Source organism: Moschus berezovskii, chromosome 7, assembly GCF_049115385.1.
Source record: "Moschus berezovskii isolate FMDL1 chromosome 7, NW_MosBer_1.0, whole genome shotgun sequence".
NCBI lineage: Eukaryota > Metazoa > Chordata > Mammalia > Artiodactyla > Moschidae > Moschus > Moschus berezovskii.
In genome coordinates this window covers 70,486,971-70,513,427 of record NC_142466.1, presented here as the reverse complement: position 1 = coordinate 70,513,427, position 26,457 = coordinate 70,486,971, and the positions used below count along the sequence as shown (strand labels likewise).

The following is a 26,457-nucleotide window of genomic DNA, read 5'->3' as shown; positions in this document are numbered from 1 at the left end:
GAGCTGACCTCAGGCAGTGCCTGCCCACTCCCCAGGCCAAGCTTTTCACATGTCATTCCTCCTCAGCGCGCCTGTCTTGATAACAAACCACACTCTGTTCACCTGCCAGTCAATCCCTTCGTGTTTCAGCCTTGGCACAAAGCTCATTTTTTCCTTCAGACCTTCCTGTCAGTGAGGGTCAGAGACCATCAGTGCTGCAAAAGACTTTCAGAAGCCATTTGGTCACACCCCCTCGATTTTATAGACTGGGAGGTAATCCAGAGGGCAACACAAGGTCACACACGAAACCAGTAGCAGAGCCAGAACTACAATTCAGATCTCCTGGGACTCTTCTCCGCTGTATGACCCTCCTTTTCCTTAATTCACCTATTATTTGAACCTAACATTTTTTACTGCCTTTCAGGGGTTCCACAGCACTGAATTTTAAACATCATTTTTCAGAAGTCTACTTCATTTACTCCCAGTCATCAAGAATGAGGATTAGGTTTAAATGCTCAAAGATTCTACACACTTGTGTATTTCTCAACAACCACTAATAAAAAAACACCAGAGAAACCAGTTCTTTAGTGTGTTTTAACAGAGGCTTACAAAGTCTTAATTTACAAATGTAAGCATACAACTAGGCTTTATCAAAGAGGAATGTGTTTATTTCACTTAAATTCTTAAAAATATTTTTTTTGCCAGTTGTCACAATGTCCTAATGTAAAAAAAAAAGTCTTTGAAAAGAAAAGCATGAAAAAACAGACCCAAAATGTTAAGATTTTATTTACAAAGCTTCTTTGTTGTACAGAAAGTAAAAATGCTGTTACAATCTTGGTGTAACTGGTAGCCACAGACAGTTGACTCACCAATCACAGCTATCCACGCTACAGCAAGTCTTACACAAAAACCTAACAACGCTTACAATTTTGTTGGGGTGAAGTCCCCAAGCTCGGTGGTGGATTTCCAAGAGGGACTAAATGGAGGAAGGTGGAATGTCACAGGAACTATTCTTTGGCTCTTTGGGTGGGTGGGTGTCCTGGGGTTTGTATCACAGCTACCTTTTTTTTTTTCCCTTAAAAAAAAAAAAAACAGCTACCAAATCCATGTCAGCAGTCCAACCAACACTGAACAGTTCTTTTTTTGCAGGTTATTGGGGTCTTATTAATCATCTTCTCCTTCATCATCTGTTTCTCTCTTCCTCTTCTCACCTTTCCCGCTTTCTTCCTCTTCTGTATGAGAACAAAAATTCACTTTGAGACAATCGGAAAGGCATATATATAGTTTGCCTAACTGTTGCAAATGGAAGTAACAACAATGAATTTAATGGTTAGGAGATGAGCTCCTTAAGCCTATTTTCTCATTAGTAAAATGGGGACAATGGCATTGACTCCACTGGGTTATTCTGAGGATTAAGTGAACCAGTGCAAAGTACTTAGCCTAGAATATGGCAAGACTCAAACTGTAGTTCATATTAACTTTTAAGAGATTTCTTAGACTCTAGGTATTTGAGACACAGAGACTTTCACATCGTTCTATCTTTTCAACTAGTAAACTCATGATTACTTTTATGAAGGTAACTAAATCTGCACTAAACTGTGTTTTAAAAATCTCCCTGAAGGCAGAGATGAGGATCTGATCACTGCTGTATCCAAAGTAAATTTAGTTCTGAGACGGGCACAGAGCAAAGATGCTGCTGGAAAGTATAAACTCACAGAAAGCGCAGCAAACAATCCAGTGCTCTGAAACTTACACAAGTGTTAAAATCTACTTTTTAATAAGCAAGTGTTTCTTTGGTTTTAATTGTGGTGGGGAAAGGAAAACTGTAACGGTGTTGTTTATCTATCCTGCAAAGATTACACTCCAATTTAAAAAAAAAAATTTTTTTTTAAATGAATAAATCCCGAACACAGGAATCTCATGCCTAACAGTAACACAAATGATGGGGTCTAAAAACACAACATGTGGTGACTGAGGCCAGGGCCTCCTTCCCTCAGACAGGCATTACTAACTGCTGTAGAGCAGGGGGATGAGCCAGTACACACACACTGATAGGCCTTTTATCACTGCCTCTGAAGACCACCAGGGCCAAAGGTATTTTATTTTCTTCTCCATGATTTCAAATTCTGTATTAATGAACACTTCCCTTGATCTTTAACTGAGGGGGACCAAAGTGCATGCCTTAACCCACCTTCATCCTCATCTTCGTCTTCATCCTCATCTTCATCATCTTCATCAACTTCTCCATCATGTCCAAATTCTTCTTCCTAAAGAATGGTAAACAGCACACCATTATTAGATTAATTGTGCCCAGCTGAGAAGTAGGAAGAAAAATAAGAATTGCCAATAAACTTAACAGTTCATTCAAGGAGAAAACTGTAATGTTACTTTTATCTATTTAAGATACTGAGAGCTGCTGGTTTTACTTTAATGGCCTTAATTAAAAATTTTCTTAAAAAACTGCTTTTCAGAAGCATTTTACCAGGCAGACGTTTTTCGTTAGTATACAACTTACAGTGGATAACTCCAGAATTAATTTTAAAACCTTCAACTTCAAAGCAGGTTTGGACAAAGATTTCTTTTCTTAATTAAGTAATTTTTGGCTGTGCTGGGTCTTCACTGCTGCGTGCAGGCTTTCTCCAGTTGCGGTGCATTGTTTCTCATTGAGAGGCTTCTCTTGTGGAGCACGAGCTCCCAAGCTGGTGGGCTTCAGTAGTTATGGCACAGAGGCTTAGTTGCTCCCAGGTATGTGGCATCATCCCAGACCAGGGACTGAACCCATGTTTTCTGCATTGGCAGGTGGATTCTTAACCACTGGACCACCAGGGAAGTCCCTGAACAAATATTTCTATATCCACCCCCTCTTTTAAAATAAAATGCTTCTTTCAGAAACTTAATTTCATTAGCTACCTACAAGATTATAAAATGCTCAGTCTTGTATTTGTACTCTAAAAGAACATTTTTTTTTAACGACATCTAATTTTCATGGCCTGTTTTTACAAATCCCCATTAGGATTAAAGTCACTCCTTTCTCCTGTCCTTCTGTGGTTAGAAGGATAGTTATGGCTTCTTCTTCAGCTCCTCAGAGATTCTGTTATTACTGTGTCCCATAAATTAGACCCCCTTCCCTGCTCCTTCAGAGTATGACCACATTTTTATTCAACTTTGCATCTTTAACTGTTTATCACAGAAGGTACATAATGTACTTATTTCATTAAGCTAGATATACAAGAAGCTTAGACTTGGTAAAGATACCTTTCATTTCAATACAACAAAAGGAAGGACATCTCATCAATTCTCAATTTTTCCAGCTTTCTCACCCTAATGAATGAATATTCAACTTGTTGCTGCTGCTGCGTCACTTCAGTCGTGTCCGACTCTGCGTGACCCCATAGACAGAAGCCCACCAGGGCCCCCCGTCCCCGGGATTCTCCAGGCAAGAACACTGGAGTGGGTTGCCATTTCCTTCTCCAATGTGTGAAAGTGAAAAGTGAAAGTGAAGTCACTCAGTCGTGTCCGACCCTTAGTGACCCCACGGACTGCAGCCTACCAGGCTCCTCCATCCATGGGATTTTCTAGGCAAGAGTACTGGAGTGGCTTGTCATTGCCTTCTCCGACTCAACTTGTTACTGCCTCCCAAAGTTAAAGGGTCAAAACTTACTCTGGAGAGCCAAGCACTGTCTAGTTTAGCATTCAGTAAGTATTCCATTTAGTATTAATATTTACTAAAAGGGGGACAAAAGCTAAATTAGTCAGACCACTATTAGTCTATTTACACAGCTATTTACAAGTATACTAATTCCTTCAGAAGACTTTTTTAAACAATCCACACTTTAACTACAAGAGGGAAGCAGGGCAGCAAGAGGTGCACTGACCTCCCCACTGACTTCATCTTCATCTTCCTCCCCTTCTACATCTTCGTCTTCATCGTCATCCTCTTCATCATCAAATTCTTCTTCCTCACCATCTTCATCCTCCTCCTTATCCTCATCTTCTCCTTCTGAAAACAGTGCAAAAGGAACACATCAAACACCCTGTGTGTCTCACAAGGTATACCTACTGAGGTGGCAGGGAGCTTTGGGTTGGCCCACGGACAAATGCTGGGCCACATCAATATCAGGGAAAACCATGAACCACAGTCACCTCCTTCCTCAACAGCTGCTGAAGCTCAGTTCTTCTGACCTGAGATCCATAAAATCCAGAGGCCAGGAGTCCTAGGTACATTATAATACTTACTGATGAAATGATACAGTGTCCAGAATTTGCTTCAAAATAAGGAAGGGGAGAAGTGGGTAGGAGTGCATGTGTATAAAATAAGATCAGGCATGAACCAATCACAGCTGAAACTCAGTAACGGGAACATAATAGTTTTACTGTTATTTCTACCTTTGTCTATGTCTCAAATTCTCCATAGTACAGAGTCACAAAAACCCCAAACAACCAAAAAACCCCCACAAACCTCCTTCTCTGGCGTTAACCTGCTCCACCACAAACCAGCTGTGCCAATCAGGAACCCGGGGAACACCCGTAAGAACTCCATGATGGGGACAGTGGTGGCGGCCAGGCACCTGTGTCCTGTATCTTTACTGCATTTGGTGCAGGCCCCTAGTCAAGTAGTTCTCACCTCTCCAGGTCCTGGAGCTCACTGTGCTTTTCTCCTGCCTCTTCCCTTTCCTTCCTGTATGACTAACACTGGCTCAGCCTTCAAGTCTCAGTTAAACATGACTTCCTCAGGCCAGACCCGCAATCTCAGCTCGCATGCTCTCACATAAGTACCTGGGTCCTTCTCCATTACCACACACTTTGCTCACTTATGATTATTTAGTTATGATTACTTAAACATTTCTCTTCTTGATAGACAGTAAACTCCAAGCGGACAGGAACCATGTTTGTTTTTTCTTAAAACTATTTTCTGCAGCCTGGCATGCAGGAAACTCAAATACTCGCCTAACTGATCCTGCTCTCAAGAACTGCCTTTCACTCTTCAAGGAATTTCCTTTACAGGTTTCTGCACACAAGTGGCTGCTCTACCCACTTAAGGTGAACTTAAATAGATAACCAGACTGATTTGTAAGAGAAACGGAGAACCAGCAGTGAAGGGACTAAGTGGTAAGAACATCTGGAACAAGATGAAGCATCCTATTCAGTGTCCTATTCACTTTACCATCTAACATCCCACGTCTTTTTGCCTTATCTCAAATCTGCTGCAAAACAAAACTGTAAAATGTTTCCAGAGTACTATGCCACTGATTGCAACCAAGGTTCCTGATGGTGTTCTTTACTTTTCTTGACTATTTCTGCCTTATAAACTTCTATCTTTAAAGAGATATCAAAAATAATGCTTCAAATACAGTAATACTGCGAATTCCAGCAAGATGAGGAATTCTAGGATAGTAAATTTTCTTCATGCTGACTGATGTGATAACTAATAGTTCTGCTTCCTCTAAGCCTCTCAGGTGAAAAACCTTTTCTCCTAAGAGTGACTCTTACTAAACAAGTCACTGTGTAAGGAAAGCACAAGCTAAGTAGGAGGATTAGTTTGGGTAGAAAATATATTAAGATCCTTAAAGGTAACAGGATGAAAAAACCTTGATCAAATGTCAAAAGTAAAAAGTATATTCTAATTCCATGTTATAGCCAGAGATTATTTCCTTTATTAAAGAGAAAATGGAATTCAACATACAGTGCTTTCAAATCATTACCTTTTAAAACTCTAGCCATATATCGAAGTAGGAAAGATATTTATATTTGAATATAAAAATCATGTACCAAGTACCCACTAAGTGCAAGGGCCTTGCACTTAGAGATAAAGAGATAAGAAGATAATCATAGCGAAGTCAGAACAGGCAAGAATAGCAGGGTAACAAGTGCTATGAGAAAGGTAAGCGAGGGAATGCTCAGGCACACACAGGAACTCCAGCATCACAAAATGCTTCCCGGAAGTGCCGACAAAGGTGAGATGGTAAGGATAAACAGGCAGTAGTCAAGAAAGGGGAACTGCTAGGAGAAAGGCAAGAGACTTGAGGCAATGGTCCTTTTCGTAAACCATAAACCACTTCAATGGGTTGGAGCACAGTTTATGATCTCTAGGCTCCAAATTCAAAACAAATTAGCTAACAAACCATTGTCTATTTTGAATCATTTGAAGACTTCAAAGTCCTGGTAGTTTAGTCACTAAGTCATGTCCAACTCTTGCAATACCATGGACTGTAGCCTGCCAGGCTCCTCTGTCCATGGGATTCTCTAGACAAGAATACTGGAGTGGGTTGCCACTTCCTTCTCCAGGGGATGTTCCCGACCCAGGGATCGAACCTGGATCTCCTGCATTGCAGGCAGGTTCAATGTCCTAAGAACCCCAAATTTAACAGAAGGCCTATGTGCATGGATTATTTTTCTTGATAGCAACAGCATTCAGTACCCACTCACCTTCATCATCCTCTTCTTCATCCACACCATCCACCTCGGCATCTGAATCTGGGGCTTCACGATCCTCTCGGTCATAGCCATCCAGATAGGTCAGCTGGGGCAGGAGCTTGAAGACACTCTCTCGGTAGTCATTCAGGTTAGTAACCTCACAGTTAAACAGATCCAGGCTCTTCAGACATTCCAACTTTTTCTGAAGAAAAGGATCAAGAAACATACCTCCTAAACTAAAGGAACATAAGCAACAAAAACCATCTCCTAAAGAGGTAAAATTCTAGGCACTGAATTCAATAAGTACTACCTATTCAGCCTTGTACATAGGAAAACATCTCAAGTCCATCGCAACCTTTATGACTGGTCACTAGATTTTTAACTAGTCTTCCCTTCTACCTCTAATCCTCTCAGAGAACTGTTTCCTTTTGGCACTATATCTAAGAAATATGAATTTTAAGTATTAAAGGTGGATCTTTTTACAGTATGAGACAAATAAGAGACTTGAGTAATCAAATGACCAATAAGACCATGCTGGGTTATCAAGCAATCAGTGCTTTTGGGGTGGTAGGAAAATAGGGGGAAAATTTTTTTCAGTCATACCAATTCAGTCAGCATCGAGGTCCTTGACATTTCTACTTGGGGACACAGATGCAAAACACTCGATAATGGAACAAAGTAAAGCACAAGGTGTAGGAATATAAGTATTTTCTGGGAAGACAGGAGTCAATGCAAGCTGGGGGAAACAAGGGGAACTCACAGAGTTGAAACTTCGAAAGCAAGAGAAACTTTACACTCTTTTCTTCTTTTTTAGTTTTGGGGGCAAAGACTGATACTATTACCAGACCTTCCTGATACAAAATTCTTCTGATTTTACCATACCTTGAAGTTTTGTTGCAATACCTCATTTGTTTGAAACCTGTTTCATTATCTAAAATAGTTAAGATCTAAAAACTTGGCCCAGAAGTTTTCTGAGCAGCCAAACTGATAGGAAAATATCTGTGTATTCTACTCAGATCATTTATTATTACCTCAATGTACTAGTATTTCAATACCAGGTCTATTAAGTTTTGATTAAGGGTGAATTAAGAGATTGGGAGGGCAGAGGTAGTATTACAGGCAAGTAAGCAGATAGCAACAGAAAGTGACAACAGACCCTCAAAGGGAGGAAAAGAGGGAGCAAACTGATAAAGAGTAAACACAAAATGTGAACTACTATGTGGCTTGGTGCCTTTTAAAATAGGGAGTGGGGGTGGGGAACATGGATATATGGATTCATAAACTTAACTTTTTAATGGTTCTGAGTTAATACAAAAGTTTGGCATCCTCTAAATATTACTAAGAGGACCTCTTTATGAAATAAATTGCAAAAAACAAATGCTCTTTAAAGACTGATGCTTTATTGGGAAATCTACTTCAACGTTCACAAGCACCTGGGAAGACACAGAGATGAAACAAAACTCTGTCTTCAGGACTTGAAGTATCTGTGTAAGTTTGGGAGTTACAAAATGACTTAAAAATCATTGCTCTAAAGCAGACCTTGGCAAATGACAGTTAGCTGACCCAATCTGGCCTGCCTCTTGTGTTTGTAAACTAAGTTTTACTGGAACACAGCCATGCTCACTTGTTTATGTATTATGGATGGCTTCTCTTGTGCTACGATGGCAAAGTGGAGAAGCTGCGACACTATACGGCCTATAAAGCCTAGAAGATCTACTACCTGGTCCTGTAGAGGCAAGAGTTGCTGACCCCTGCACTCACAAACCTTCATATTCCTTATAAAAAGGTTCCCACACTGGCTTTATTCTCCCTGAACAGCCCTTGGGAACATAGAGCCAGGCAGGGAACACGGAACAGGATTATAGCAACAGGAAAATGTATTCCTCAAAACACCAATGTGCAGTTATCCAAGAGTTTGTGGATCCAATAATGTGTTTATTAAGTTGGTACCTAAAGTCTTAAGAAAGCTGTCCCCAGTCCTGATAGTAGGGAGAATGACTTTTATGTCATGTAGCTTTCAGAATAGGCTCCCTACTGGACAGCCCCAACCCCCAGAAGTCCAGGTATGACTTCTTGCCAAAGAGGAAAGAAATGCTGAAATACCACACCAGGTAACTGGGGAAACTTTTCTTTTCACAAATATGTTGACACTATACCCCTTAAGATAGAACCATGAGTAAACCTGGTAGCATTCCCACAGAGGCTCAGTATGAAATTCTTCGCTCAAAGGAACGAGTCATTTATTGGTCAATATTATTTCCTAGGAATGGATGTGCAAAAATACATACAACTCCTGATCATGCTCAACAGTGCCCCAAGCCCGTTTTCTAATTCCTTTGACTAGCCTAGCACACAGGGCCTCCAAGGCTTTCCAGTTTCTGAAACTCTGAATCTGTAACATTTTTTGCTACGTCTTCAGAATGGAACCATTATGAATAACTTGGATGTGCCGAACAGTATGCTAGAAAATGAAGTGAAAGCAAATAAACAACAAAACCCCAATAACTGGAGTACTCTAGAACTGTTTAAAGCTCTAAAACTGTGCTTTAAGACCCCAAATACACTACACACAGATTATTCAGGATCCCAATGTAATATGTAAATACTGCTTAAAAAAAAAAAAATCACAACTCTACCATTTCAGAAATTTGGCCTAAAACTAATAGGCTAGCCATAATAAACAGTAAACATTTTATTAACAATAATTTTGCTTGCCTTCTTAGAATTTAGAAGGGCTTTGGGGGATGGTTTGGATGGCCCAGGTCTCTTAAAAAAGGTGTCCAAGGAAGTTTGAATTGATGCCTTCTTTGTCTCTCGATTAATGTCCCTGTAGTAAGCAGAGGCATTCACAATCATTGCATTGACTGTAAGAACTGGGCTCAACGTAGACGGTGTTCAAAATGCATGTGGTTGATGAGGATGAGATGGTGTTTTCCCCACTGAAGAATACTTTCAGAAGTTAAAATGGACCCAACACTTCCCCCCTTCACCTTCTCCTACAGTTTTATTTACCCTGAAGTTTTAACTTCAGGAGACCCACCTAGCACCTCCAGGAATTGGAACAGCAAGTTAAGGAGAATAGCAGGAGCTCTGCCTTCCCCAGACAGTCCTGGGTGTGCGGTGCCATAGCTTTGTCACTGGCAGGCCAAGTGTGTGACTCTGGACAAGGGATTCAGCCTCTCCTAAGTCTCAGCTTCCTCATGTGTAAAATGAGGGCCATGTTATTTCTATCCATTTTGTAGAAATGTTGTTAAGATTATTAATGGATAACATACATAAAGCATTCACTACCGTGTATGGCACACAGTAGATCCTCCAAAAATGGTAAATATTATATAATGATTATGTCTCATACTTCACTGCTTAATCAAGTCTTAATCAAGACTTTCACTGCCAAAGGGTCCTACTATATAAATCACTTATCAGGTCAGGAACACTCATGCAAACAATTCCTACACAATGTTTGCTTCTGCTCTGCCTCTGAATGCTAGGACACTGATAAAAGCTTCTGATGAAACATCAAAGAAGACTAAGTTGCCATGAGAATTAGGCAGTGGCCAGTGATCTAGCATGGAAAGGTATGGCCTGGTACTCTGTTCTAGAGAAAAGGGGTTCCTATGCTTACAGTTACTATGAATTGACAGGGCTGTCATTAAACACACAACAAAGGTTTAGTATAGCCCATGGGACCGAAGGGAGACCATCAGCGCTTAATTTAGTATTGGAACTCCCAGTTTAAGTCTATTGGGGTATGGAGTAAATTTATAGGTTAAAAAGAGATGAACAGGTTCCAAGGGCAGTGCAAAGAATGGCCTTGGACTAGAATTCCTGCTCACCATTTATTCTGCAGCTGCTGTGTAATTAAACTCAGTCTCATTTCTAAAATGACATTCTCTCTTCTCTGAATTACATGAGGATACAATAGGCAAATGTTAACATCTCTGAATAAGGAAAACTGCAATAAAAGTCTGCTTATACACAAGAAATGGGAATTGACTTGGAGGAAAACAACAGTGAAAAAGGAGGAAGCCCAGGTGTCTGAGTGTACCTAATAGAAAAAAGGGGCAAAAAATGGAGTAACGGTGAGCAACAGGCTCCCAACATTTATGAGAAATGAGCTAAATGCAGTCCATTTAACAAAACATCAAAACAAAGGGTCCTGGTAAACAGCGATTAAATTTACACTGGAATACAGCCCCGATTACTGATTAGGAGAGAAAAAAACTCTATTTCAGCAGGAAATCTTCATGAAAAGAAGTCATAATTTAACTCTTATCTTCCCTTGAAATATCAATATTCTGTGCAAATGATAAGAAGTTCAAATATTTTAATATATTGTGTTGTCAGAAAAGATAAGAGACAGCAGAAGGATGCCTTTTCCTCTTGAGTCCTGCTCTGCTGGATCCTGAAAGACAGTTCCTATCTCCTGACTAGCCCCCTCCCAATTAATGTCCGCAAGCTAAGTCCAATGGAAATACTGACTTTATGTAAAACAGAAAAAAACAAAGCTGCCACAGGCTTCTCTGGGAGGTATGAAACAAGTGTGAGTTTCATCAGCCTCAAAACAGAATTCTACGTCTGTGAATAGAATGTCGTGTTTAGGGAAAAAGTCAGTTAACAATCTCGAAATCACAGGAATTTCCAGGTGGCATCAAAAGAAAAGAGTCAGTGGGGCTATCCCCCACCCACCATTAACTGGGAAGAAAACAGAACTAGTGAGAAAGGAAGGAGCCCAAGTATCTGAATGTACCTATAACAGGGGGGAAAAAAAGGCGGTGGGGGGGAGCAAAATTCATGGAGCAAAGGAGAGCAACAGGCCCCCAACGTTGCTTTGTGAACTCTTTTCTGATAATTACAACTTACATTTAACTAGACCCCCATCAGCACAGCTTCCAACTTACAAAGTAGTACATTACCTTATTTTATTTTCAAAATGCCTAAGTGAGGTAAGTAAGGCAGGGATCACTATCCTTCCTGCTTTATTAGGGAGGAAACTGAGGCCCAGAGAGAAGAAGCAACTTGCCCAAGGTCACACAACAAAGTCTATAACCCAACTGGCACTTAAATGTAACTTTCCATAGTTTATCCCAGCATGTAAGAGGAGAATTTGGGGGTTCCCATGCAAAGAGTGAGCCAGCTGGAGCTCAAAATTGTGAATCAGAAGACCTAAAACTCACTGGAGCTGCCTTTGGCCTGTTCCATCAGATTAGATGCCCAACCCGATACAGACAGCCTTTTCTATAAAAGTATAGAATAGCCTGGCCAGTCTGGGGAAAAATTTTTAAGATAAACGTTTAAGGCTATAATCAATATATGACATTTAAAAAGGACAAAAAAGAAAAGACTACCCCTTTGAAGTTAGCGGTCACAATAAACAGGGGGGGAGAGCAAAGTCACAGGAACACATGTAACTAAGGGTTCTGATCTTCTACTCTTGACTCCTATAAAAAGTATTATTAAAAAACCACCACCTTCTCAATTATTATTTCCAGTTATTTCCCTCACAATAAAGAAATATGAAAATGAAAATGACCAATAAGTCCTGGTTTCCAAATTCTCAATTACTTACCAAAGGTTCCAGGGTGCTGATATCTTTCAGTTTATTTCCACTTAAGTTTAGATGTGTAAGATTTGGAAGTTTTTCTGCTAACATATCCAGACCTCCACAGATTCTATTGTCACTGAGCTCAAGCTGTTCAAGAGAAAATGCACACAGCACACAAACACACAGAGAAACAGTTATCATTAAAGTGTTAGAAATAACAAATACAGTTCTCAAACGCTTACCAAGATCAAATTACCTCTATTTTTTATTAGGGCATGTATGTTCATTTTGTTTGATTAAACCCAAATTACAGATCCTAGGAACACTTCAGGGAAGGAGAGACATGCAAGGATGAGAGAGTTGCATTTTCTTAATCAGCTGCTAAATTTAACAGTTTGGCCCCTAACATCACTGAATACATTTTCTAACCTAAAAAGTGGGCCAAAGCAAATTAGAATTCTTTGAGAAGTTGCAATACGCTGTATGTGCCAGGAAAGGTAAATGCATTCTAAGCAGCTATTCTGTGTGTCAAGCAAAATTCATGATGCCCACTTGAAACCTAATCTGTTTCTGTACAGTGCTGACTTGCCATGGGGTTCTACATCTGGAAGCCACCAGGGAATGCTGCCCTGAAGGCTACAGGAATGGTACAAGCCCTTAAAGAAGTTCCATGACTTCAAGAAAGGGAATGGGGCAATAGCTTCAGGGCTGGGGAAACCAGGTCCCCAGAGGACACTTCTTACACGAATCTATCATTAGCCTTTATAAGAATTCTAATTTCTTTGCTGCAGGTCAAGTTGAGTGGTAAGTGGTATGCCAATGAAGGAATGAGCCTTCACCAAGGAATATTACAGTGAAAGAAATTGGAGCCTGGAAAAGTAAAGACAGTTGAGAGCATCTAATTCAAACTCTTTATTTCGCAGGTGAGAGAACTAAGGCCAGACACCTGGTTTCAATTCTACTTTAACTGCCAACAACAACAAAGGTAACTGTATCTAATCCTTACATAGTACTTAAGTGTTAAGTACCCAAGTACTTACAGCATTGCTCGAAGAACTAGAAATCCATGAACTCATTTGATCTCACAATCACCCTAAGGGTAAGTAGAATTATTACCCCCATTTACAGATGAGGAAAATGAACTAAGAATAGACTATGCAACATGCCCAAGATTATACAGCTGTTACAGTGGTGAACCTATGATTTGCAGTCAGGGAGACTAGCTTCAATGTGCTCCTCCCTATGCTATGTACCTAGAATAGTATGAAAACTTATGTAATTTAGTCTGGCATGCAATGAAATGAAGTATATGATGCAGAGCAGAACTCTTAAAAATTTAAATATTCACTGAAAGAAAGAGTTTTAAAGACAAGAAGTCTGTTTAGGTGTTTTTAAGCATTTCAGAAGAGAAAAATAAAACATTTCAATACATTTTTTTCCCCCTTCTGATGAGCAGTCCAGTAAAATATCTAAAATTTCTCTTGGTTGGTTAGAATATCAACATATGTAATATTCACAACCTTTCAACATGAGTATCTTAGGGAGGAGAGATAACAAGGCAATCTGCCAAAACATTTAGTGGCATATTTATTTTGAAATTAAATCAATGTGTAACTTAGGAAACTCGTGACATTTCTTTCAGAACCTGTTTCTTGTGACTTTCTGAATAAGTAAGACAGTACAGAGACCACAGTAATTCAGGAAAATGTACCAGGGTGCTGGGAAAGCAGAAGAGAACCCAAAACACATAGTAGGGACCTGCTAGTACCAAGTTTATGTAGACACAGGCTAAAATGCCATCAGTGGGCTTACTAGAGGTTCCAATGTCATGATAAATCTACATAAACAAAAATGGGTTACACTTGAACCTCTAAAGTAGATATCTATCAGAAAAAAGAAAAGAAATTTACAAATTTAAATATAACAGAATTCTTCTTAATAGCAGGGTTGCCCTGAAATTCATGAGGACTGCCTGAGCATTTAAAACACATAGCACTTCTGGATTTTAATTCATGTATTTAACCAGAAAACAAGTCTCTCTCAAGAGTCAAGCAAGCATATAGGAACAGCATATCTGTTGCCTAAATTTCATTTCAGTTTTCTATGTGTATCTTTCTTAGATGAAGCTTCAACTTAAATTCCCTAATAAAAAGATTAGGTAATCAGCAGAGAATTCTGCAACACTGCCAAGACCACACACATTTTCATATGTAATGGAAAAGGTAGTGGGTTACCAAATAAGAGATATGGTTCTAGTTTTGGCTCTAGTACTAAACCACTTCTGTGGGTGGCTTTAGGCAAATTACTGTACCTGTCTGGGTCTACTGCTGGGTCTGTGCCTATAAACAAGGTTAGAAGATCTTAAGTTTCTTTCAGTTCTGGCAGAGGCTTTGTGACAGGTTAACGTGCAAAGACACACAAAAAAACATTTTTCTTGAGAATTTTTTTTTTCCTTGGTGCGTGGCAGGGATGGGTGTGTGTGTGTGTGTGGGGGTGGTGGTGGGCAGTGTTAAGAGAGGATAGCGACTGGTTTATAATTAGACCAATAAAGCCCTAACTATGGACCATTAACTAGGCAAGGGAAATACAGCAGTTTTGTTTAAATGAATTCTCAGTCAGTCACAACACATTTTAAACTCCCGAGTCATTAAGAATTACAAAATGGACTTGAAATATCATAGGCTACAAATATGAAAGGTCTATACTTTAATCCTCCCTTAATCAACATTAAACATGAAAAGCAGGAGGAACCCATGGTTCCTAACCCAGAGTATACTAAGAACAAAATGTAGTCACATTATAGCAACAAATCCATAACACTTATTGAGTACTAAATTATTCATCATAACTATTTATTGAGCATCCAACATGTATTATTTCCAAACATCATAGCAATTCTGCCAGATCAGGTTGTATCACCAGTTTACGGATGAGGAAACTGAGTCTTAGAGAGATTACATAACCTGAGAAAGATTCACCCGTCAGGGAAATGATAGAGCTGGATGGAACGTTGAGTTCCAGATCTGCCCAGTTACAAAGGCCATGTGCCCTCTACTACACTAAATGCTTCCTTACAGATAGAATTGTTTCTTTTTCCCTTCCCCAGAATGGTTCTCTTCTATTGTTAAAAAGAAAAAGCACTTACCTTTTTCAATTTAGGTAGTTTGGGAAGATTTGAAACTGAAATCAAGCCTACATTTATTAAACTGAGGAACTCTAAGTTCACAAATTCAGCTGTTAAGCCCTCAATTTTCCCATCATTTGATTTGCAATTGTCCAGGACAAGTTCTCGAACCTGTGGGTGACAAAGCAGGGAAGAAAAGCTTTCAAAAACATACCGAAAACAAAGAACAATGGAAAACCTCCAACCATAAATACCCAACAAATCACCCACATGTAGGGGCAGCCTCTACTTCGACCCAGATCATAGTTATAAATAAATGAAAAAAATGATTAAGACTTTAATAACAATATTCTAATAGATATCAAGAGTAAAATGTCACACCATGCTTACAAATAAAGATTTTAACTCTACTTTCCAGAGACAGAAACTACACCTCTTAAGATGTTAAGTGAAGAAACAATACCCCCCGCCTTAGTCCTCTTCCCAAGTCTGTTCCAAGAGGCGCTTTAACTACAGGTGCAGGAGAAGATACCCACCCCTCTTCTTGGCCCATCCCACCCATAAACTCCTTTAAGCCACGAGGCCCAGGAGACTGACACAAGAAGAAAGCTTCACTTTTCCAGCAAGGTCACTAAGAGATTGTGGCTACAGGTTTCTGGACTAACATTTCTACCTCTGGTCTGATTAATCCTTACTAAGATTATCTTGACACTAGGAAAAGACCAAGATGCAAGAGCTCTTAATTAAAAACCAAGATCATTTTGTTTTATATGTAAAAAAGATATTTATATGGAAGAAAACAGTTAGGTATTAGATTCCTTTTTCAGGCCACAAAATCTCCTCCTTTAGAGATCCTGAAATTCAGAATTCAAACCCATCCAAGAGTATCACATGTGAAAATTCTGAATACTGATTATTTAATAAAGTCTACTGTGTAAATATGTTCCATGCTAATCTCTATTGCCATTCTTGCTCTGTGGTTGACTCTGATACTTCCCAGTTTTAAACATGTTTTGATAAATTTACACGGATGCAAATAAGTTTTAACTGCCAAAGGCATTCTTGCAGTGAATCTAACACATTTAATGGCAATAATGTGTAATCAAGCATGTATGAGATGCTGACAGCTCTAAAATGAAAATAGGAGTTAGTATCTTTATCCTCCCATACAAAATCCAAGGATACTACTCAAGCAATTGCTAACATTAATGGAGAATTAACTCATTATTCTTTTTAACACCATACCCCCCCTCCCCCCATTACAGAGAAGGAAACAGATTCTTAAGAGTCAGGGATACCCACACCACCACAACTTCTCACTCGCTACTACTCTACTTCCTCTTCAGAAGCCTTGATCTCAGGATGCACACAAGTCCACTACATCTTTTTGTTTCTTTCTTCCCTTCCTTCCACTTTTCTCTTTATGGACAGTCTTCCCTCTTCTGATAAAAATTAGCCTATCTGAAAACTTAAGGTAAACTGAGGAGAGCTGGGCACCAGAGACAGATGCCTAGGGTCAATTTCTAGCCCTGCCATTTACAACTTCTGTGACCTTAGGCAAGTCACTTAACCTATCTGTGCCTCAGTTTCAAAGTGAAGTAGAACTGTTGTAGAAAGTAGTGCTTTAGACACAGTGAAAGCTGAGAAAATAACCTCTGGGAAAAGGTGTAGGAGAATGACAAGGACCTTTGTGGTTTACTTTATTCCTGTCTGTACTAAATCTTCTATAAACATGTATCTCTTTTGCATTAAAAAAAGGAAAACCAACAAATCATTAAAAAAAAAAAAAAGTCAACTGTAACTACCCACCAACCTAAGCAGTATATTGAAATATAACTAAATGTCTTCATTTGATTTGGGGGTTTTCTATGACTATATCTGACAGAGAATCCAAAAACATTATACAGAATGACACCAATATGCCAAAAGCCAAATAAGGAGGAATTTAGATGGCCATTTTGCCTCCCAGCTCATGGGTGAAATCACTTCTTGGACATTTCTCTCAACTGGTAAAATTCCGCTTTAATTAGAGTCAAAGAGAACAAGTCTGCTGAAGCAAACAGCAGAACAGGAATCAAGAAAGAGAAATCGGTAGGGAAAAAAAGATGTTAAAGTGGTCCAAATCTGCAAACCGAATTGTTGGGTCTGAGAGAAGATGGAGAGGAATTAAGGTTCTGGTTTAAAGAAATGGGAACTATGCAACTGGATGGAAATAGGAAGGAACAGCTTTGGGCACGTGGAAGGGAGCAGGTATGTAATGAATACTACAAAGGATATCAAGTTTAAGATTCTCATGAAAAGTCCAGGTGAAAGTATCCCCATGGAGTTGGACAGAACTTGGAGTTCAAGGTTAAAGTTCTATATTTGGAAGTCATCAGAGCAGTGAGTAGTGGAAGGATGGAATTCCTACGAAGAGAACCAAGGATGGAATCCTGGGGATCCTGCAAAGGAAACTTGAGAAGAATTAGTAGTAGCAGTACCCAAAGGTGAAGCATTAGTTTCAAACATGTAGAAAGGCTTATGAAATAAGGCATAAGAAGTTACTGGGGTAAGGGGGAGGATTAAAAAAAATTAGATAATTTGTCCATCAAGGAGAGACATCTCCAGAAGACAATGGGGGATGAATACATAAAATGTTTTCATTTATGTAACCTGTCACACATTCACTTTCTTATATTCTTCTCAGGGAGTAAAAGTGACTGTCCTGGGGACTTTTCCATAATCTTATCTAACACTTTTACAATGAGATTATTGATAGATTAAAAAAAAATTAAGGTTAAAAAGAGTCAATGCTAGATTTTAAATTTCATCAAGCATCACGATGGCAAGGTCATGCCTATTTTAGTTACCACCATATTCCGGGAGTTGGTGATGGACAGGCAGGCGTGGCGTGCCGCGGTTCACGGAGTCGCAAAGAGTTGGACACAACTGAGCGACTGAACTGGATATTCCAATATGAGAAAGAGCATTTACAACAGTCAAACACGGAAAAACTGGCATAGGAGCTTGTGTCAGGATTGTAGGGGACTGAGGAAATGATGAAACAGGAAACCTGGATATAGAAAGAAACTGCTTTCTGATGATAGGCATAATCACACGCAAAGCATGCTGCTATTCGTCACTTAATATTTTGGTGTTTTTTTCAGTCTCTGTATATTTTAAATACAGTAACATGGCACAGTATTAATTAACAACTATACTTTTTAATATCTAAAGAAATTAAAAGGTATGATGTAAAATAAATTACAATACTCTGTACTGAACATGTTTCCCAACTTTCCCTATTATAAATAATGCCATGCTATCTTTTTACGTGAAATTTCTTTTGTAATAAGGATGATCTCCTCACAACCTATTGCTAGGTGAAAAAACAAACATCAGAATCTTCTGAGTTACAAGTTCTTTATCTTAAAATGACAATCAACCTCTCTCAAGATTTTTGTTACCTTTCTTGATATATGGAAATTCTAGGTATATGCATATAGTTACCTTTTTCTTGAGCATATTGGTTTTACCCTGAGGAAAAAAAACAAATACCCCAAAAGAAATACTGACAAAAAAGCAGACAAGTCATAAAAATGTAAATCATCAGTAAACAAACTCATTTTGTTTGTTTACAACAAATCATAAAAGATACGTATTAAAAATGAGATGTCATTCTACTCTCTTGAGGATGGAGAAGAGATAGGATAAGAAAAGGAGCTGTTAAGTTTACAAGCGGGGAGTGAGAAGTCAGGGAATACACACCCGAGACCTTTAATTTTCTCCGTGAGTAGGAGGAAACAATTTATTGGGGTGAGTACAGGGAAGGGCCGTATGGCTCAGCAGTGAAGTCATGTCCCTGAACTTTTCCAGCAAGGCTAAGGATGTAGTAAAGAAATGTGTTAACCCCAGAACAAAGTCCAGAGTCACAGCAAGAAGATGAGCCACAAACAAGCACACAGCAGAGTGGAAATTATTGCAGAAAGCAGAGACCAAAGGAGGGTTCACTTAGGGCTGTGCCCAAGGATGACAGGCCTGGAAAGCCTGCCATAAGCACCCTTCTAGCCAGCCTAAAGTTCTAAACAGGACTTTGGGGAAAAGGTGTCTGTTCTCAGGCATTAGGTCAGCAGCATATGAGATTTAACTAGGCCTTCCCTCTCCCTGAAGTCCTTCCTGAGTGTGACAGGATCCAGAATGCCTTACAAGGGAGGGTATACAAGGATGGGGGACATATGTCGTCACTGCCTCCTGATATAGACTGACAATAAATGGGAGGTTCGAATCAAGGAAAAACAGCCCTAGTTTTCCTCCTTATGTCCCAAACCCTCCCAGGAGGGAATGTTGGCAGGCACTTGTACATCTGTGTGTACCATTTACCACTATTTGATCCAAGGCACAGTTACTTGGTCTTCCGCTTCAAGATACATGACAACTTTTGGGGCCAAATTCACTCTTCCTCATCCCTTATTTTCCAACTAAATTAGTTCTTTTTCCACAAATATGAATTTAAGGTAAACACTTAAGAACTAAAAACAAAAATCCAAACTATTTCCTCTGCAACTTTTTAGTTTTCTATAGCTATCAGCAAAGCTGATACTCTATAGTTTTCCCATGAAAAATTTGAAATACATGGTAGCCAAATTACAGAGATTGGGGCTAGGAGCCACAGAGGAGATCAAGGAATTTTCCTTTCATCCTTTCCACTTGGTCTCATTTCCTATTTCCCTGGCTGGTGGTGGTTTAGTCAATAGGTTGTGTCTGACTCTTGGGAGCCCATGGACTGTAACCCACCAGGCTCCTCTGTCCATGGGATTTCCCAAGCAATAATACTGGAGTGGGTTGCCAATTCCTTCTCCAGGGGATCTTCCTGACCAAGGGATCAAACCCATGTCTTCTGCACTACAGGCAGGTTCTTTACTGAACGAGCCACCTAGCTACTCTTGGAGTGACCTTCCCCAATTATCAGTTACAACAGTTATAAGAGGGGGAAAGACAATATGGAGAATTAAAGATCATTAAGTTATCAATTATTTTAGCTAGAAAATACATGATTATTATAGTGAGTGAAATAATCCAAAAACCTGGAAAGTAACTCTTGCCACCCTTGACAATTCCCGTCCTTCTGAGTTAACCACCCTTCAGACCTTCCACCCTGCTACTATTTTAAAAGAATGTCTGCAAAATGACAATAGAACATTAGCAGTACTGAAATGTGTTTGAGTGGCAAAACTGCCTGTATGAAGGAAAGAAACACTCATCCTACTGGTGGGTAGGTAAAAAAGAGAACCACTCTAAAAAGCAATTTGGCAGAGATTCACATTACAAAATGTTTGTTACAATACTAATTAAAACAGCAAAAAACTTTCTAACCACCTAATGAGGATGGTTAAATTATGATCTATGCAGACATCAACAATGCAAGATAGATATTTACTATACTTTAACAAGGTATTACATTCATTAATAGTAAGATCCAAGTTCAAAAAAAAACTTTCCCTGTGGACTATACCAGAATATCTTGGTGGCAGAATAGGTATGTGTGAGATTCCTGGGTTTTTTAAGTTTTTTTTAATCTATATCTACTATTTTTTTAATCCTATCTGTATCTAATTTTTCATTCAATGAAGCTATAAACTAAAGAATATAAGAAATATATATTCTATATAATACAAGAGAAAGAACCCAATTGGCTGCTATGCAGCAAATCTGAATAAGCCCTTGAGTTTAAAATCACAATAGACACAGTAAATGCCAAAAGTTGGGGGAAAGGTTTTTCCCATGTTACAGATTTTTTTTTTCTTTAAAAGGCCACTGCCATGCGGCATGCAGGATCTTAGTTCCCTGACCAGGGTTCAAACCCATGCTCCCTGTATTGGAAGCATGGAGTATTAACCACTGGACCATCAGGGAAGTCCTCTCACATTATGTATTAAAAAAAATTTTTTTGTCAGTATCTTGGGACTAAGGAAAAAGTATGCTTATTTGTGGAATATGAAATGTCTCAGTTTAGCATACAGGCCACCACTGTTCCCACCAGGTGCACAGACGTCCCTAGATTCATTGTTAATGAGGCGCTCGTATCAGTGGCATGTCTGGCATAACAGGAAAATGATAGCCTCACATAAAGACATTTTTCCTCCAATTCTGGAATATATCTAAATTCCAGATCTAGATATAGATTGTATCAATATCCATCATTGCATGTGTCTCTTTCCACATCTGACAGTTCCATCAATTTCCATGGTGTACCTGGTATGTTCTAGTGCTATACAATTTGCTCTCAATGAAACAACTGACAACACCAATATTTTGTATAAAATAATTCTTACCCTTTGCCTGTATTTTAAAATAGTGATCACTATTCTTTTTAAAGATTACTTTATAATGCCATTTTAAGCCATTTTTCAACTATGAGAACAAACTTCTTACATAAAGAGGTGTTTTGGACTCAGAAAAAACTCAATTATGTACTTCTTTATGAGTCACTCCCTTAGGTAAACAGCACACCTGTTAGTAACAGGTGAAATGGAACCTATTCTCTTGGTCTGTCCTATGTATTTTAAAGAACCCAAGAAGGTAAAGTGTTACCAGGGTCTTCTCCAAACTTGCAAATAAATAACAAAGAAGCCGTACTCTCAGAAAAAAAAGCCCATCTGATCTTCACAAACAAAAACACTGAAGAGCAAACCTCCACTTACCCTCCTCAGTCTTTTATCTCACTGGATGACATCAAGGTCAACCAAGGAATATACTGTTGTGCATTTAAGAGCCTCCTGTCTTATACCAAGAGGTTTAGAAGAGACAGGATTCTTCCTCTCTTCCCAGATGAAAAGAGTGTACAGGATCCCAGAGGTCAAGACTAATCTAACAGCTGGCTCCACAACACACACATGGAGCCATGTGACTAGCTGACTTAGAATCATTTTGTAACTTCTCACTTACCTTAAGGATGATGCTTTTGTGCAAAACATTTTAAAATTAATATTTTAAAATTTCCTTGAAATCTACCACCCCACTTGCCCGCAGCTCGAAAAGCCTTCTGCTTAAGGTCAAATCTTTCCTCTCCTAAAAACCTAAGGCCTACTCAGTCTCCCTTAAGTCCCTAGGGGAGCCATTCTTACCCCACAATCCTGGTTGGCTCCCATGACACTCTCCTGAGGCCCCTAACTTGCACAGTGCAACAGGCACCACCGGGTTCTGAGGCTTCGGGAGGGAAAGGGCTGCTCTCTGCCTTGTTCACACTTTTTTTCCAGGCCCTGCCATACTGTTGGCACACAAATACTTAATAAAACCACTGGATTACAGTAGGAGAGTGAAGTCCAATAAAGTAGCCAATAGTCACTTGTGGCTTGCGTATCCGATATGTGAACAGTGCAACTGACAAACTAACCTTTTAAGTTAAATAGCCACACGACTTTGGCAAGCCACTCCAGTACTATTGCCTAGAAAATCCCATGGATGGAGGAGCCTGATTGGCTGTAGTCCGTGGGGTCGCTAAGGGTCGGACACGACTGAGCGACTTCACTTTCACTTTCACACATTGGAGAAGGAAATGGCAACCCACTCCAGTGTTCTTGCCTGGAGAATCCCAGGGACGGGGGAGCCTGGTGGGCTTCCGTCTATGGGGTCGCACAGAGTCGGACACGACTAAAGTGACTTAGCAGCAGCAGCAGCCACACGACTTTAGCCTGTTTTTGGCAAAAGGGCAAGGCTTAAGTTGATTTCTTGAGAAATTAACACGTGCACATGTATATGTGTTTTCAAAAGCAATAATTAGTTATTTCAAATACAAAAAAAATCCATATACAACCAGCCCAGTTGTGTTTCCCAGAAGGAACAACGGTGCTCTTAGCGGAGTATTTTAATAGTGCTTTATGCACATTCAAAGAATTCAAATGTTACATTTTAAGGCACTGTGAAAATTCTTGTGTATTTTCTTCTGGAAAATTTGGCTAAATCAAATACCTCCATATTCTACTGACCTGGAACTACGCAGTAATAATTCAAACGTCTTAAATTAACAACGCCTCAAAATGGGATCACAACTCTGCAAGTTTTACGGTGTGAAGAAGCTTAACAGTTCAGGATACTAGCACGTGGTCGAAACAAAATGTCTGACTGATGGCCAGAAGGGACGACCGCGTCGAGACGCTCACCCCTCGAGGTCCTCCAAGGACAAGTGGGGAGGCCACGAGGTGCCACAACCCCGCACTTCATTTGTGGGGACCTCAGGGGTTCAAAAACCTCGTGCGCACAAGGGAAGGCCGGGTTGACAAATTTCCACAAGTGGGCAACTTGTTACCCACAACTCTCCGATGGCACCAAGCGAGCCCATCGCCAGCCCGGGCGCAGACGGAAAGACTTCCCTTGGCTGCCCCAGGGACAGAGGACGCCACTCACCCGAGAGGGGGTTTGGCAGAGGCGCGGCCCGCCGGCGAGGGCCGCAGGAAACTGCTCTAGTCCGCGAGGAGGACCAGGGGAAGAGAAGAAAGACGGTTCTTAAAAGGCCCACCCGCCGCGGCAGGCGAGTGCCGGCCTCGCTCGACGGCCTGTAGCACGTGCGGGGCCAGAGGCCTCCCGGCCCCCGAGCCCAGCCGAAAGCCGCCTGTACCCCCTAGACGCCCGAGTCGGGCGGAGGCGGCCGCCTGGCGTTGCCCTTTTAAGAAGGGGGGAGGGGACGGCAGTGCGCCCAGGAGATGAGTCGGCGGCGGCCGGAGCGCGCAGCTCCCGCCAGAACGAGCCGAGCCGTGGCGAGGCGGGCGCCAAACAAGCCGCAGGCTCGGCCCGGGGACCGGCGGGGCCCACAGCCACCGCCGGGACAGACGAGCGGAGCCTGGCAGGCCGAGCCAGCCTGCTGGCTCACACGGCGGAGGGAGATGAGTGCTAGCCAACATGGCGCTGCGTCGGCCTGTGGCGCGCCCGGGCTGACGCGAGGAGCCGCCGCCCGCCCACACCGAGGGGCCAGCCTCCCGGGCAGGGGCCCCCGGACTCCGCCGCCGCAGCGCGGGGGGGAGGGAGCAGCCGTCTACGCCACAACGGCCGGCGCGGCCGAGCGACGCCCGCCCTGGGAGGCCGGGGCTGGGGAAGGCCGGGGGGCGAAAGGGGAGCGAGAGAAATGGGGGAGAAAGTTTTATTTTTAGGCTTGAAAAATGGCGGGAAGCGCGTCCTTTTTTCAAACTTAGCCTGGGGAGGGGCGGCGGTTGCGCCACCTACGCCGCCCGGACTCGCCCCTCCCCCGCCCCGCGCGCGCCCAGCCGCGCCCGCTCGGGCCCCCTCGGAGGCGCAGAGCCCCCTACTCGCCCTTCGGCCGCTGCCCGAGTCCGGCCGGCGCCAACAGCGAGGCCCGGCCTGAGGAGACCCTCCCCGGCCCCCCACACCCCCAGTCCCTTCCCCGGCCGGCCTGGGGCGCGCGGAGCCCAGCCTGGCCCGCAGCGGGCCCGGCTCCGGCTGGCCGCGCGGCTCCTCGGCAGGCCCGACCTCCGCCCGGCCGCGCATCCCGGGAGGCTGCAAACATGGCTCCCAGCGTTACACAATCCCCTCCTCCCTCCCTCGCTGCCGGCCACACGCACACGCGCTCCTCAGGGCAAGGACCCCGGCGGGCGAGGAGCTCAAAGTTTGCTTTCCCCTACCCCACTGCCTTCCCCGGACGGCCGCGGGCTCCCGCGGGCGCCAAAGAGTTAATCCCCGCGCGCTCGCTCCCCTCTCAGCGCCCGCCCGCCTTCCCCGTCCGAGCCCGCGAGCTGCGCTCTTCCCCGCGCCGGGGCCGGCAAACCCCGCGGTCCGGTCCCCGCAGGTGGCCACCATTACATGCAAGTCATCGGGGGGAGAGGGCGCCCGAAAGGGGTCTGCTTACAGCTGCCGGGGTCCGGTTCCTCAGCTCCAGGTGGATCCTCCTCTTCATGTCCATGTTTCTCTCTCTTCCCCCCTCTTCAAACTTAACTTTCCGCGGCGGGGGCGGAGGGGGGAGAGGCGTCCCAGCCTGCGCAGCGAGGGCCGTCCGAAGGGGTCGGCTCGAGGCAGAGGCCGACGGCGCGGTCCTGGGCGGCGGGCGGCGTGCGGGCAGGCGAGCGGAGCCCCCGGAGCCAAGTTACTCGCGGGAGCGGAGAGAAACCATGGAGGGAAAAGGGGGCTGGAGCGCAGCTCTGGTCTCACTACCGCCGCCCCCGGCCGCGGCCCCGCACTGCGCTTAAACCGGCGACGCGGCGCGGGTGGCTGCTCGGCTCGACTCGGCCCCGCGCGGCGCCGCTCGGCTCGGCAGCCGCTGTGCACCAAGGACGGGGCGGGGAAGAGGCGCGGCGGGAGGGGCGGAGGCTGGGGGTGGGAGGGGGAGAAAGGCGCAGCCCCGGGGACTGGAGCGACTTCCTCCCGCCCTCCGATCGTACGTGGGGTGGCTGATGTAAGACCCGCCTGGGGGCTTCCCCGCCTGCCGCTGAATTGAGACCGTGGGGTCCGTCCTCCACGCGTCCGGAGGCGGGTCTCCACCCCCTCGCTTGGACGTTTGCTGGGAGGGCTGGGGGGGAATAAATTACTGCCCGGGTCCGGGGGTCCCTAAGACCAAGTTCTTCCTCGAAGACTCGACCAGGCCAGCCCGATACCCGCGAAGGCGGGAAAGGTGTAGAGAGCGTGGGACAAGGGCTTTCGGGTTCACCTTCCGCGCCTCCGCACCGTGTGGGGCCGGCGGCCCGAGCCCCGCGTCTCTTTGGGCGGATGGGTCTGGAAGTGCTGCGAAGACCCCAATCGGCGGCAGGAGCGCTGCGGTCCGGTGTTGTACCGCGTGGCACCGGGCGGAGTCGACCTTCGCGGCCGGCGGGGACCGGGTAGCCCGGGCCGCTTGCCCAAACCACAGAGGAGCCGAGAATCCCCCAGTTCTGGAGGATCTCCCTGGGTTTTCTAACATTTAAATATAGGCTAACGAAGGCAGCAATTAGCATTTCTAATGGGGCCTCGGAGTTACAGAGTTTCCCCGAATACTTTTATCTTTAAGGGCACCCCGGTGAGGTGTGTGAATTCTTGATGGGCTCCATTTCGGGGAAGCTTGGCAGGTAGCCTTTGTAATGGGCTGCCTCCGAGAGCTCCCTGAGAGACAGGGTTAGAGCCCTAGGCCGGCTTTGCAGACCCCCAGGAAGTAATGTAAGGTTACATTCCTCTTAAAATAAGTAAATACGTCACTTGTCAGATCGAATACAGTCTTAATTCTAGTGTAGACGAGGGGCGCCAAGATTGAGAACAACTTATGAACAGAGAAAAGCATAATTCTATGCGTTAACCTCAGTTTTTCTTAATGTTAAAGACTGCACTCTTCCATTTAATTTAAATTCAGTGGCAAACAAAACTATCAGTTTTTAAAACATCAGATGCATTAAAATGCCAAAGCAAAAAATTTTAGAAGGATTATGGGAAAAAGCAAAAAAAA

The 26,457-nt window shown here is 42.8% G+C and overlaps 1 protein-coding gene across 2 annotated transcripts; it reads right to left on the bottom strand.

Annotated features, from left to right (window-relative positions):
- Positions 1–666: 666 nt before the first annotated feature.
- ANP32B (acidic nuclear phosphoprotein 32 family member B) lies at positions 667–25,293 on the bottom strand. 2 transcript variants are annotated; one of them, XM_055427115.2, is made up of 7 exons: positions 24,898–25,293; positions 15,084–15,233; positions 11,963–12,085; positions 6,406–6,595; positions 3,855–3,979; positions 2,171–2,246; positions 667–1,211 (listed from the first exon to the last, which is right to left on the bottom strand). In XM_055427115.2, the coding sequence occupies exons 1-7, from the start codon at positions 24,949–24,951 to the stop codon at positions 1,144–1,146; spliced, it is 786 nt and encodes a 261-aa protein (XP_055283090.1). In that variant the 5' UTR covers positions 24,952–25,293; the 3' UTR covers positions 667–1,143. The 2 variants fall into 2 exon arrangements, with proteins under 2 accessions (XP_055283090.1, XP_088694126.1); XM_088838000.1 differs by lacking the exon at positions 24,898–25,293 and adding an exon at positions 23,445–23,898.
- Positions 25,294–26,457: the final 1,164 nt, after the last annotated feature.

Excerpts from the sequence above, each read along its gene's own strand:
- ANP32B (XM_055427115.2), bottom strand. The coding sequence starts at position 24,951 with ATGGACATGAAGAGGAGGATCCACCTGGAGCTGAGGAACCGGACCCCG. Across the intron at positions 6,596-11,962 it reads TCAGCACCCTGGAACCTTTG|AAAAAGTTGGAATGTCTGAA; the intron begins GTAAGTAATTGA and ends CCTTTTCTTCAG. Across the intron at positions 1,212-2,170 it reads AGACGAAGATGAGGATGAAG|AAGAGGAAGAAAGCGGGAAA; the intron begins GTGGGTTAAGGC and ends GTTCTCATACAG.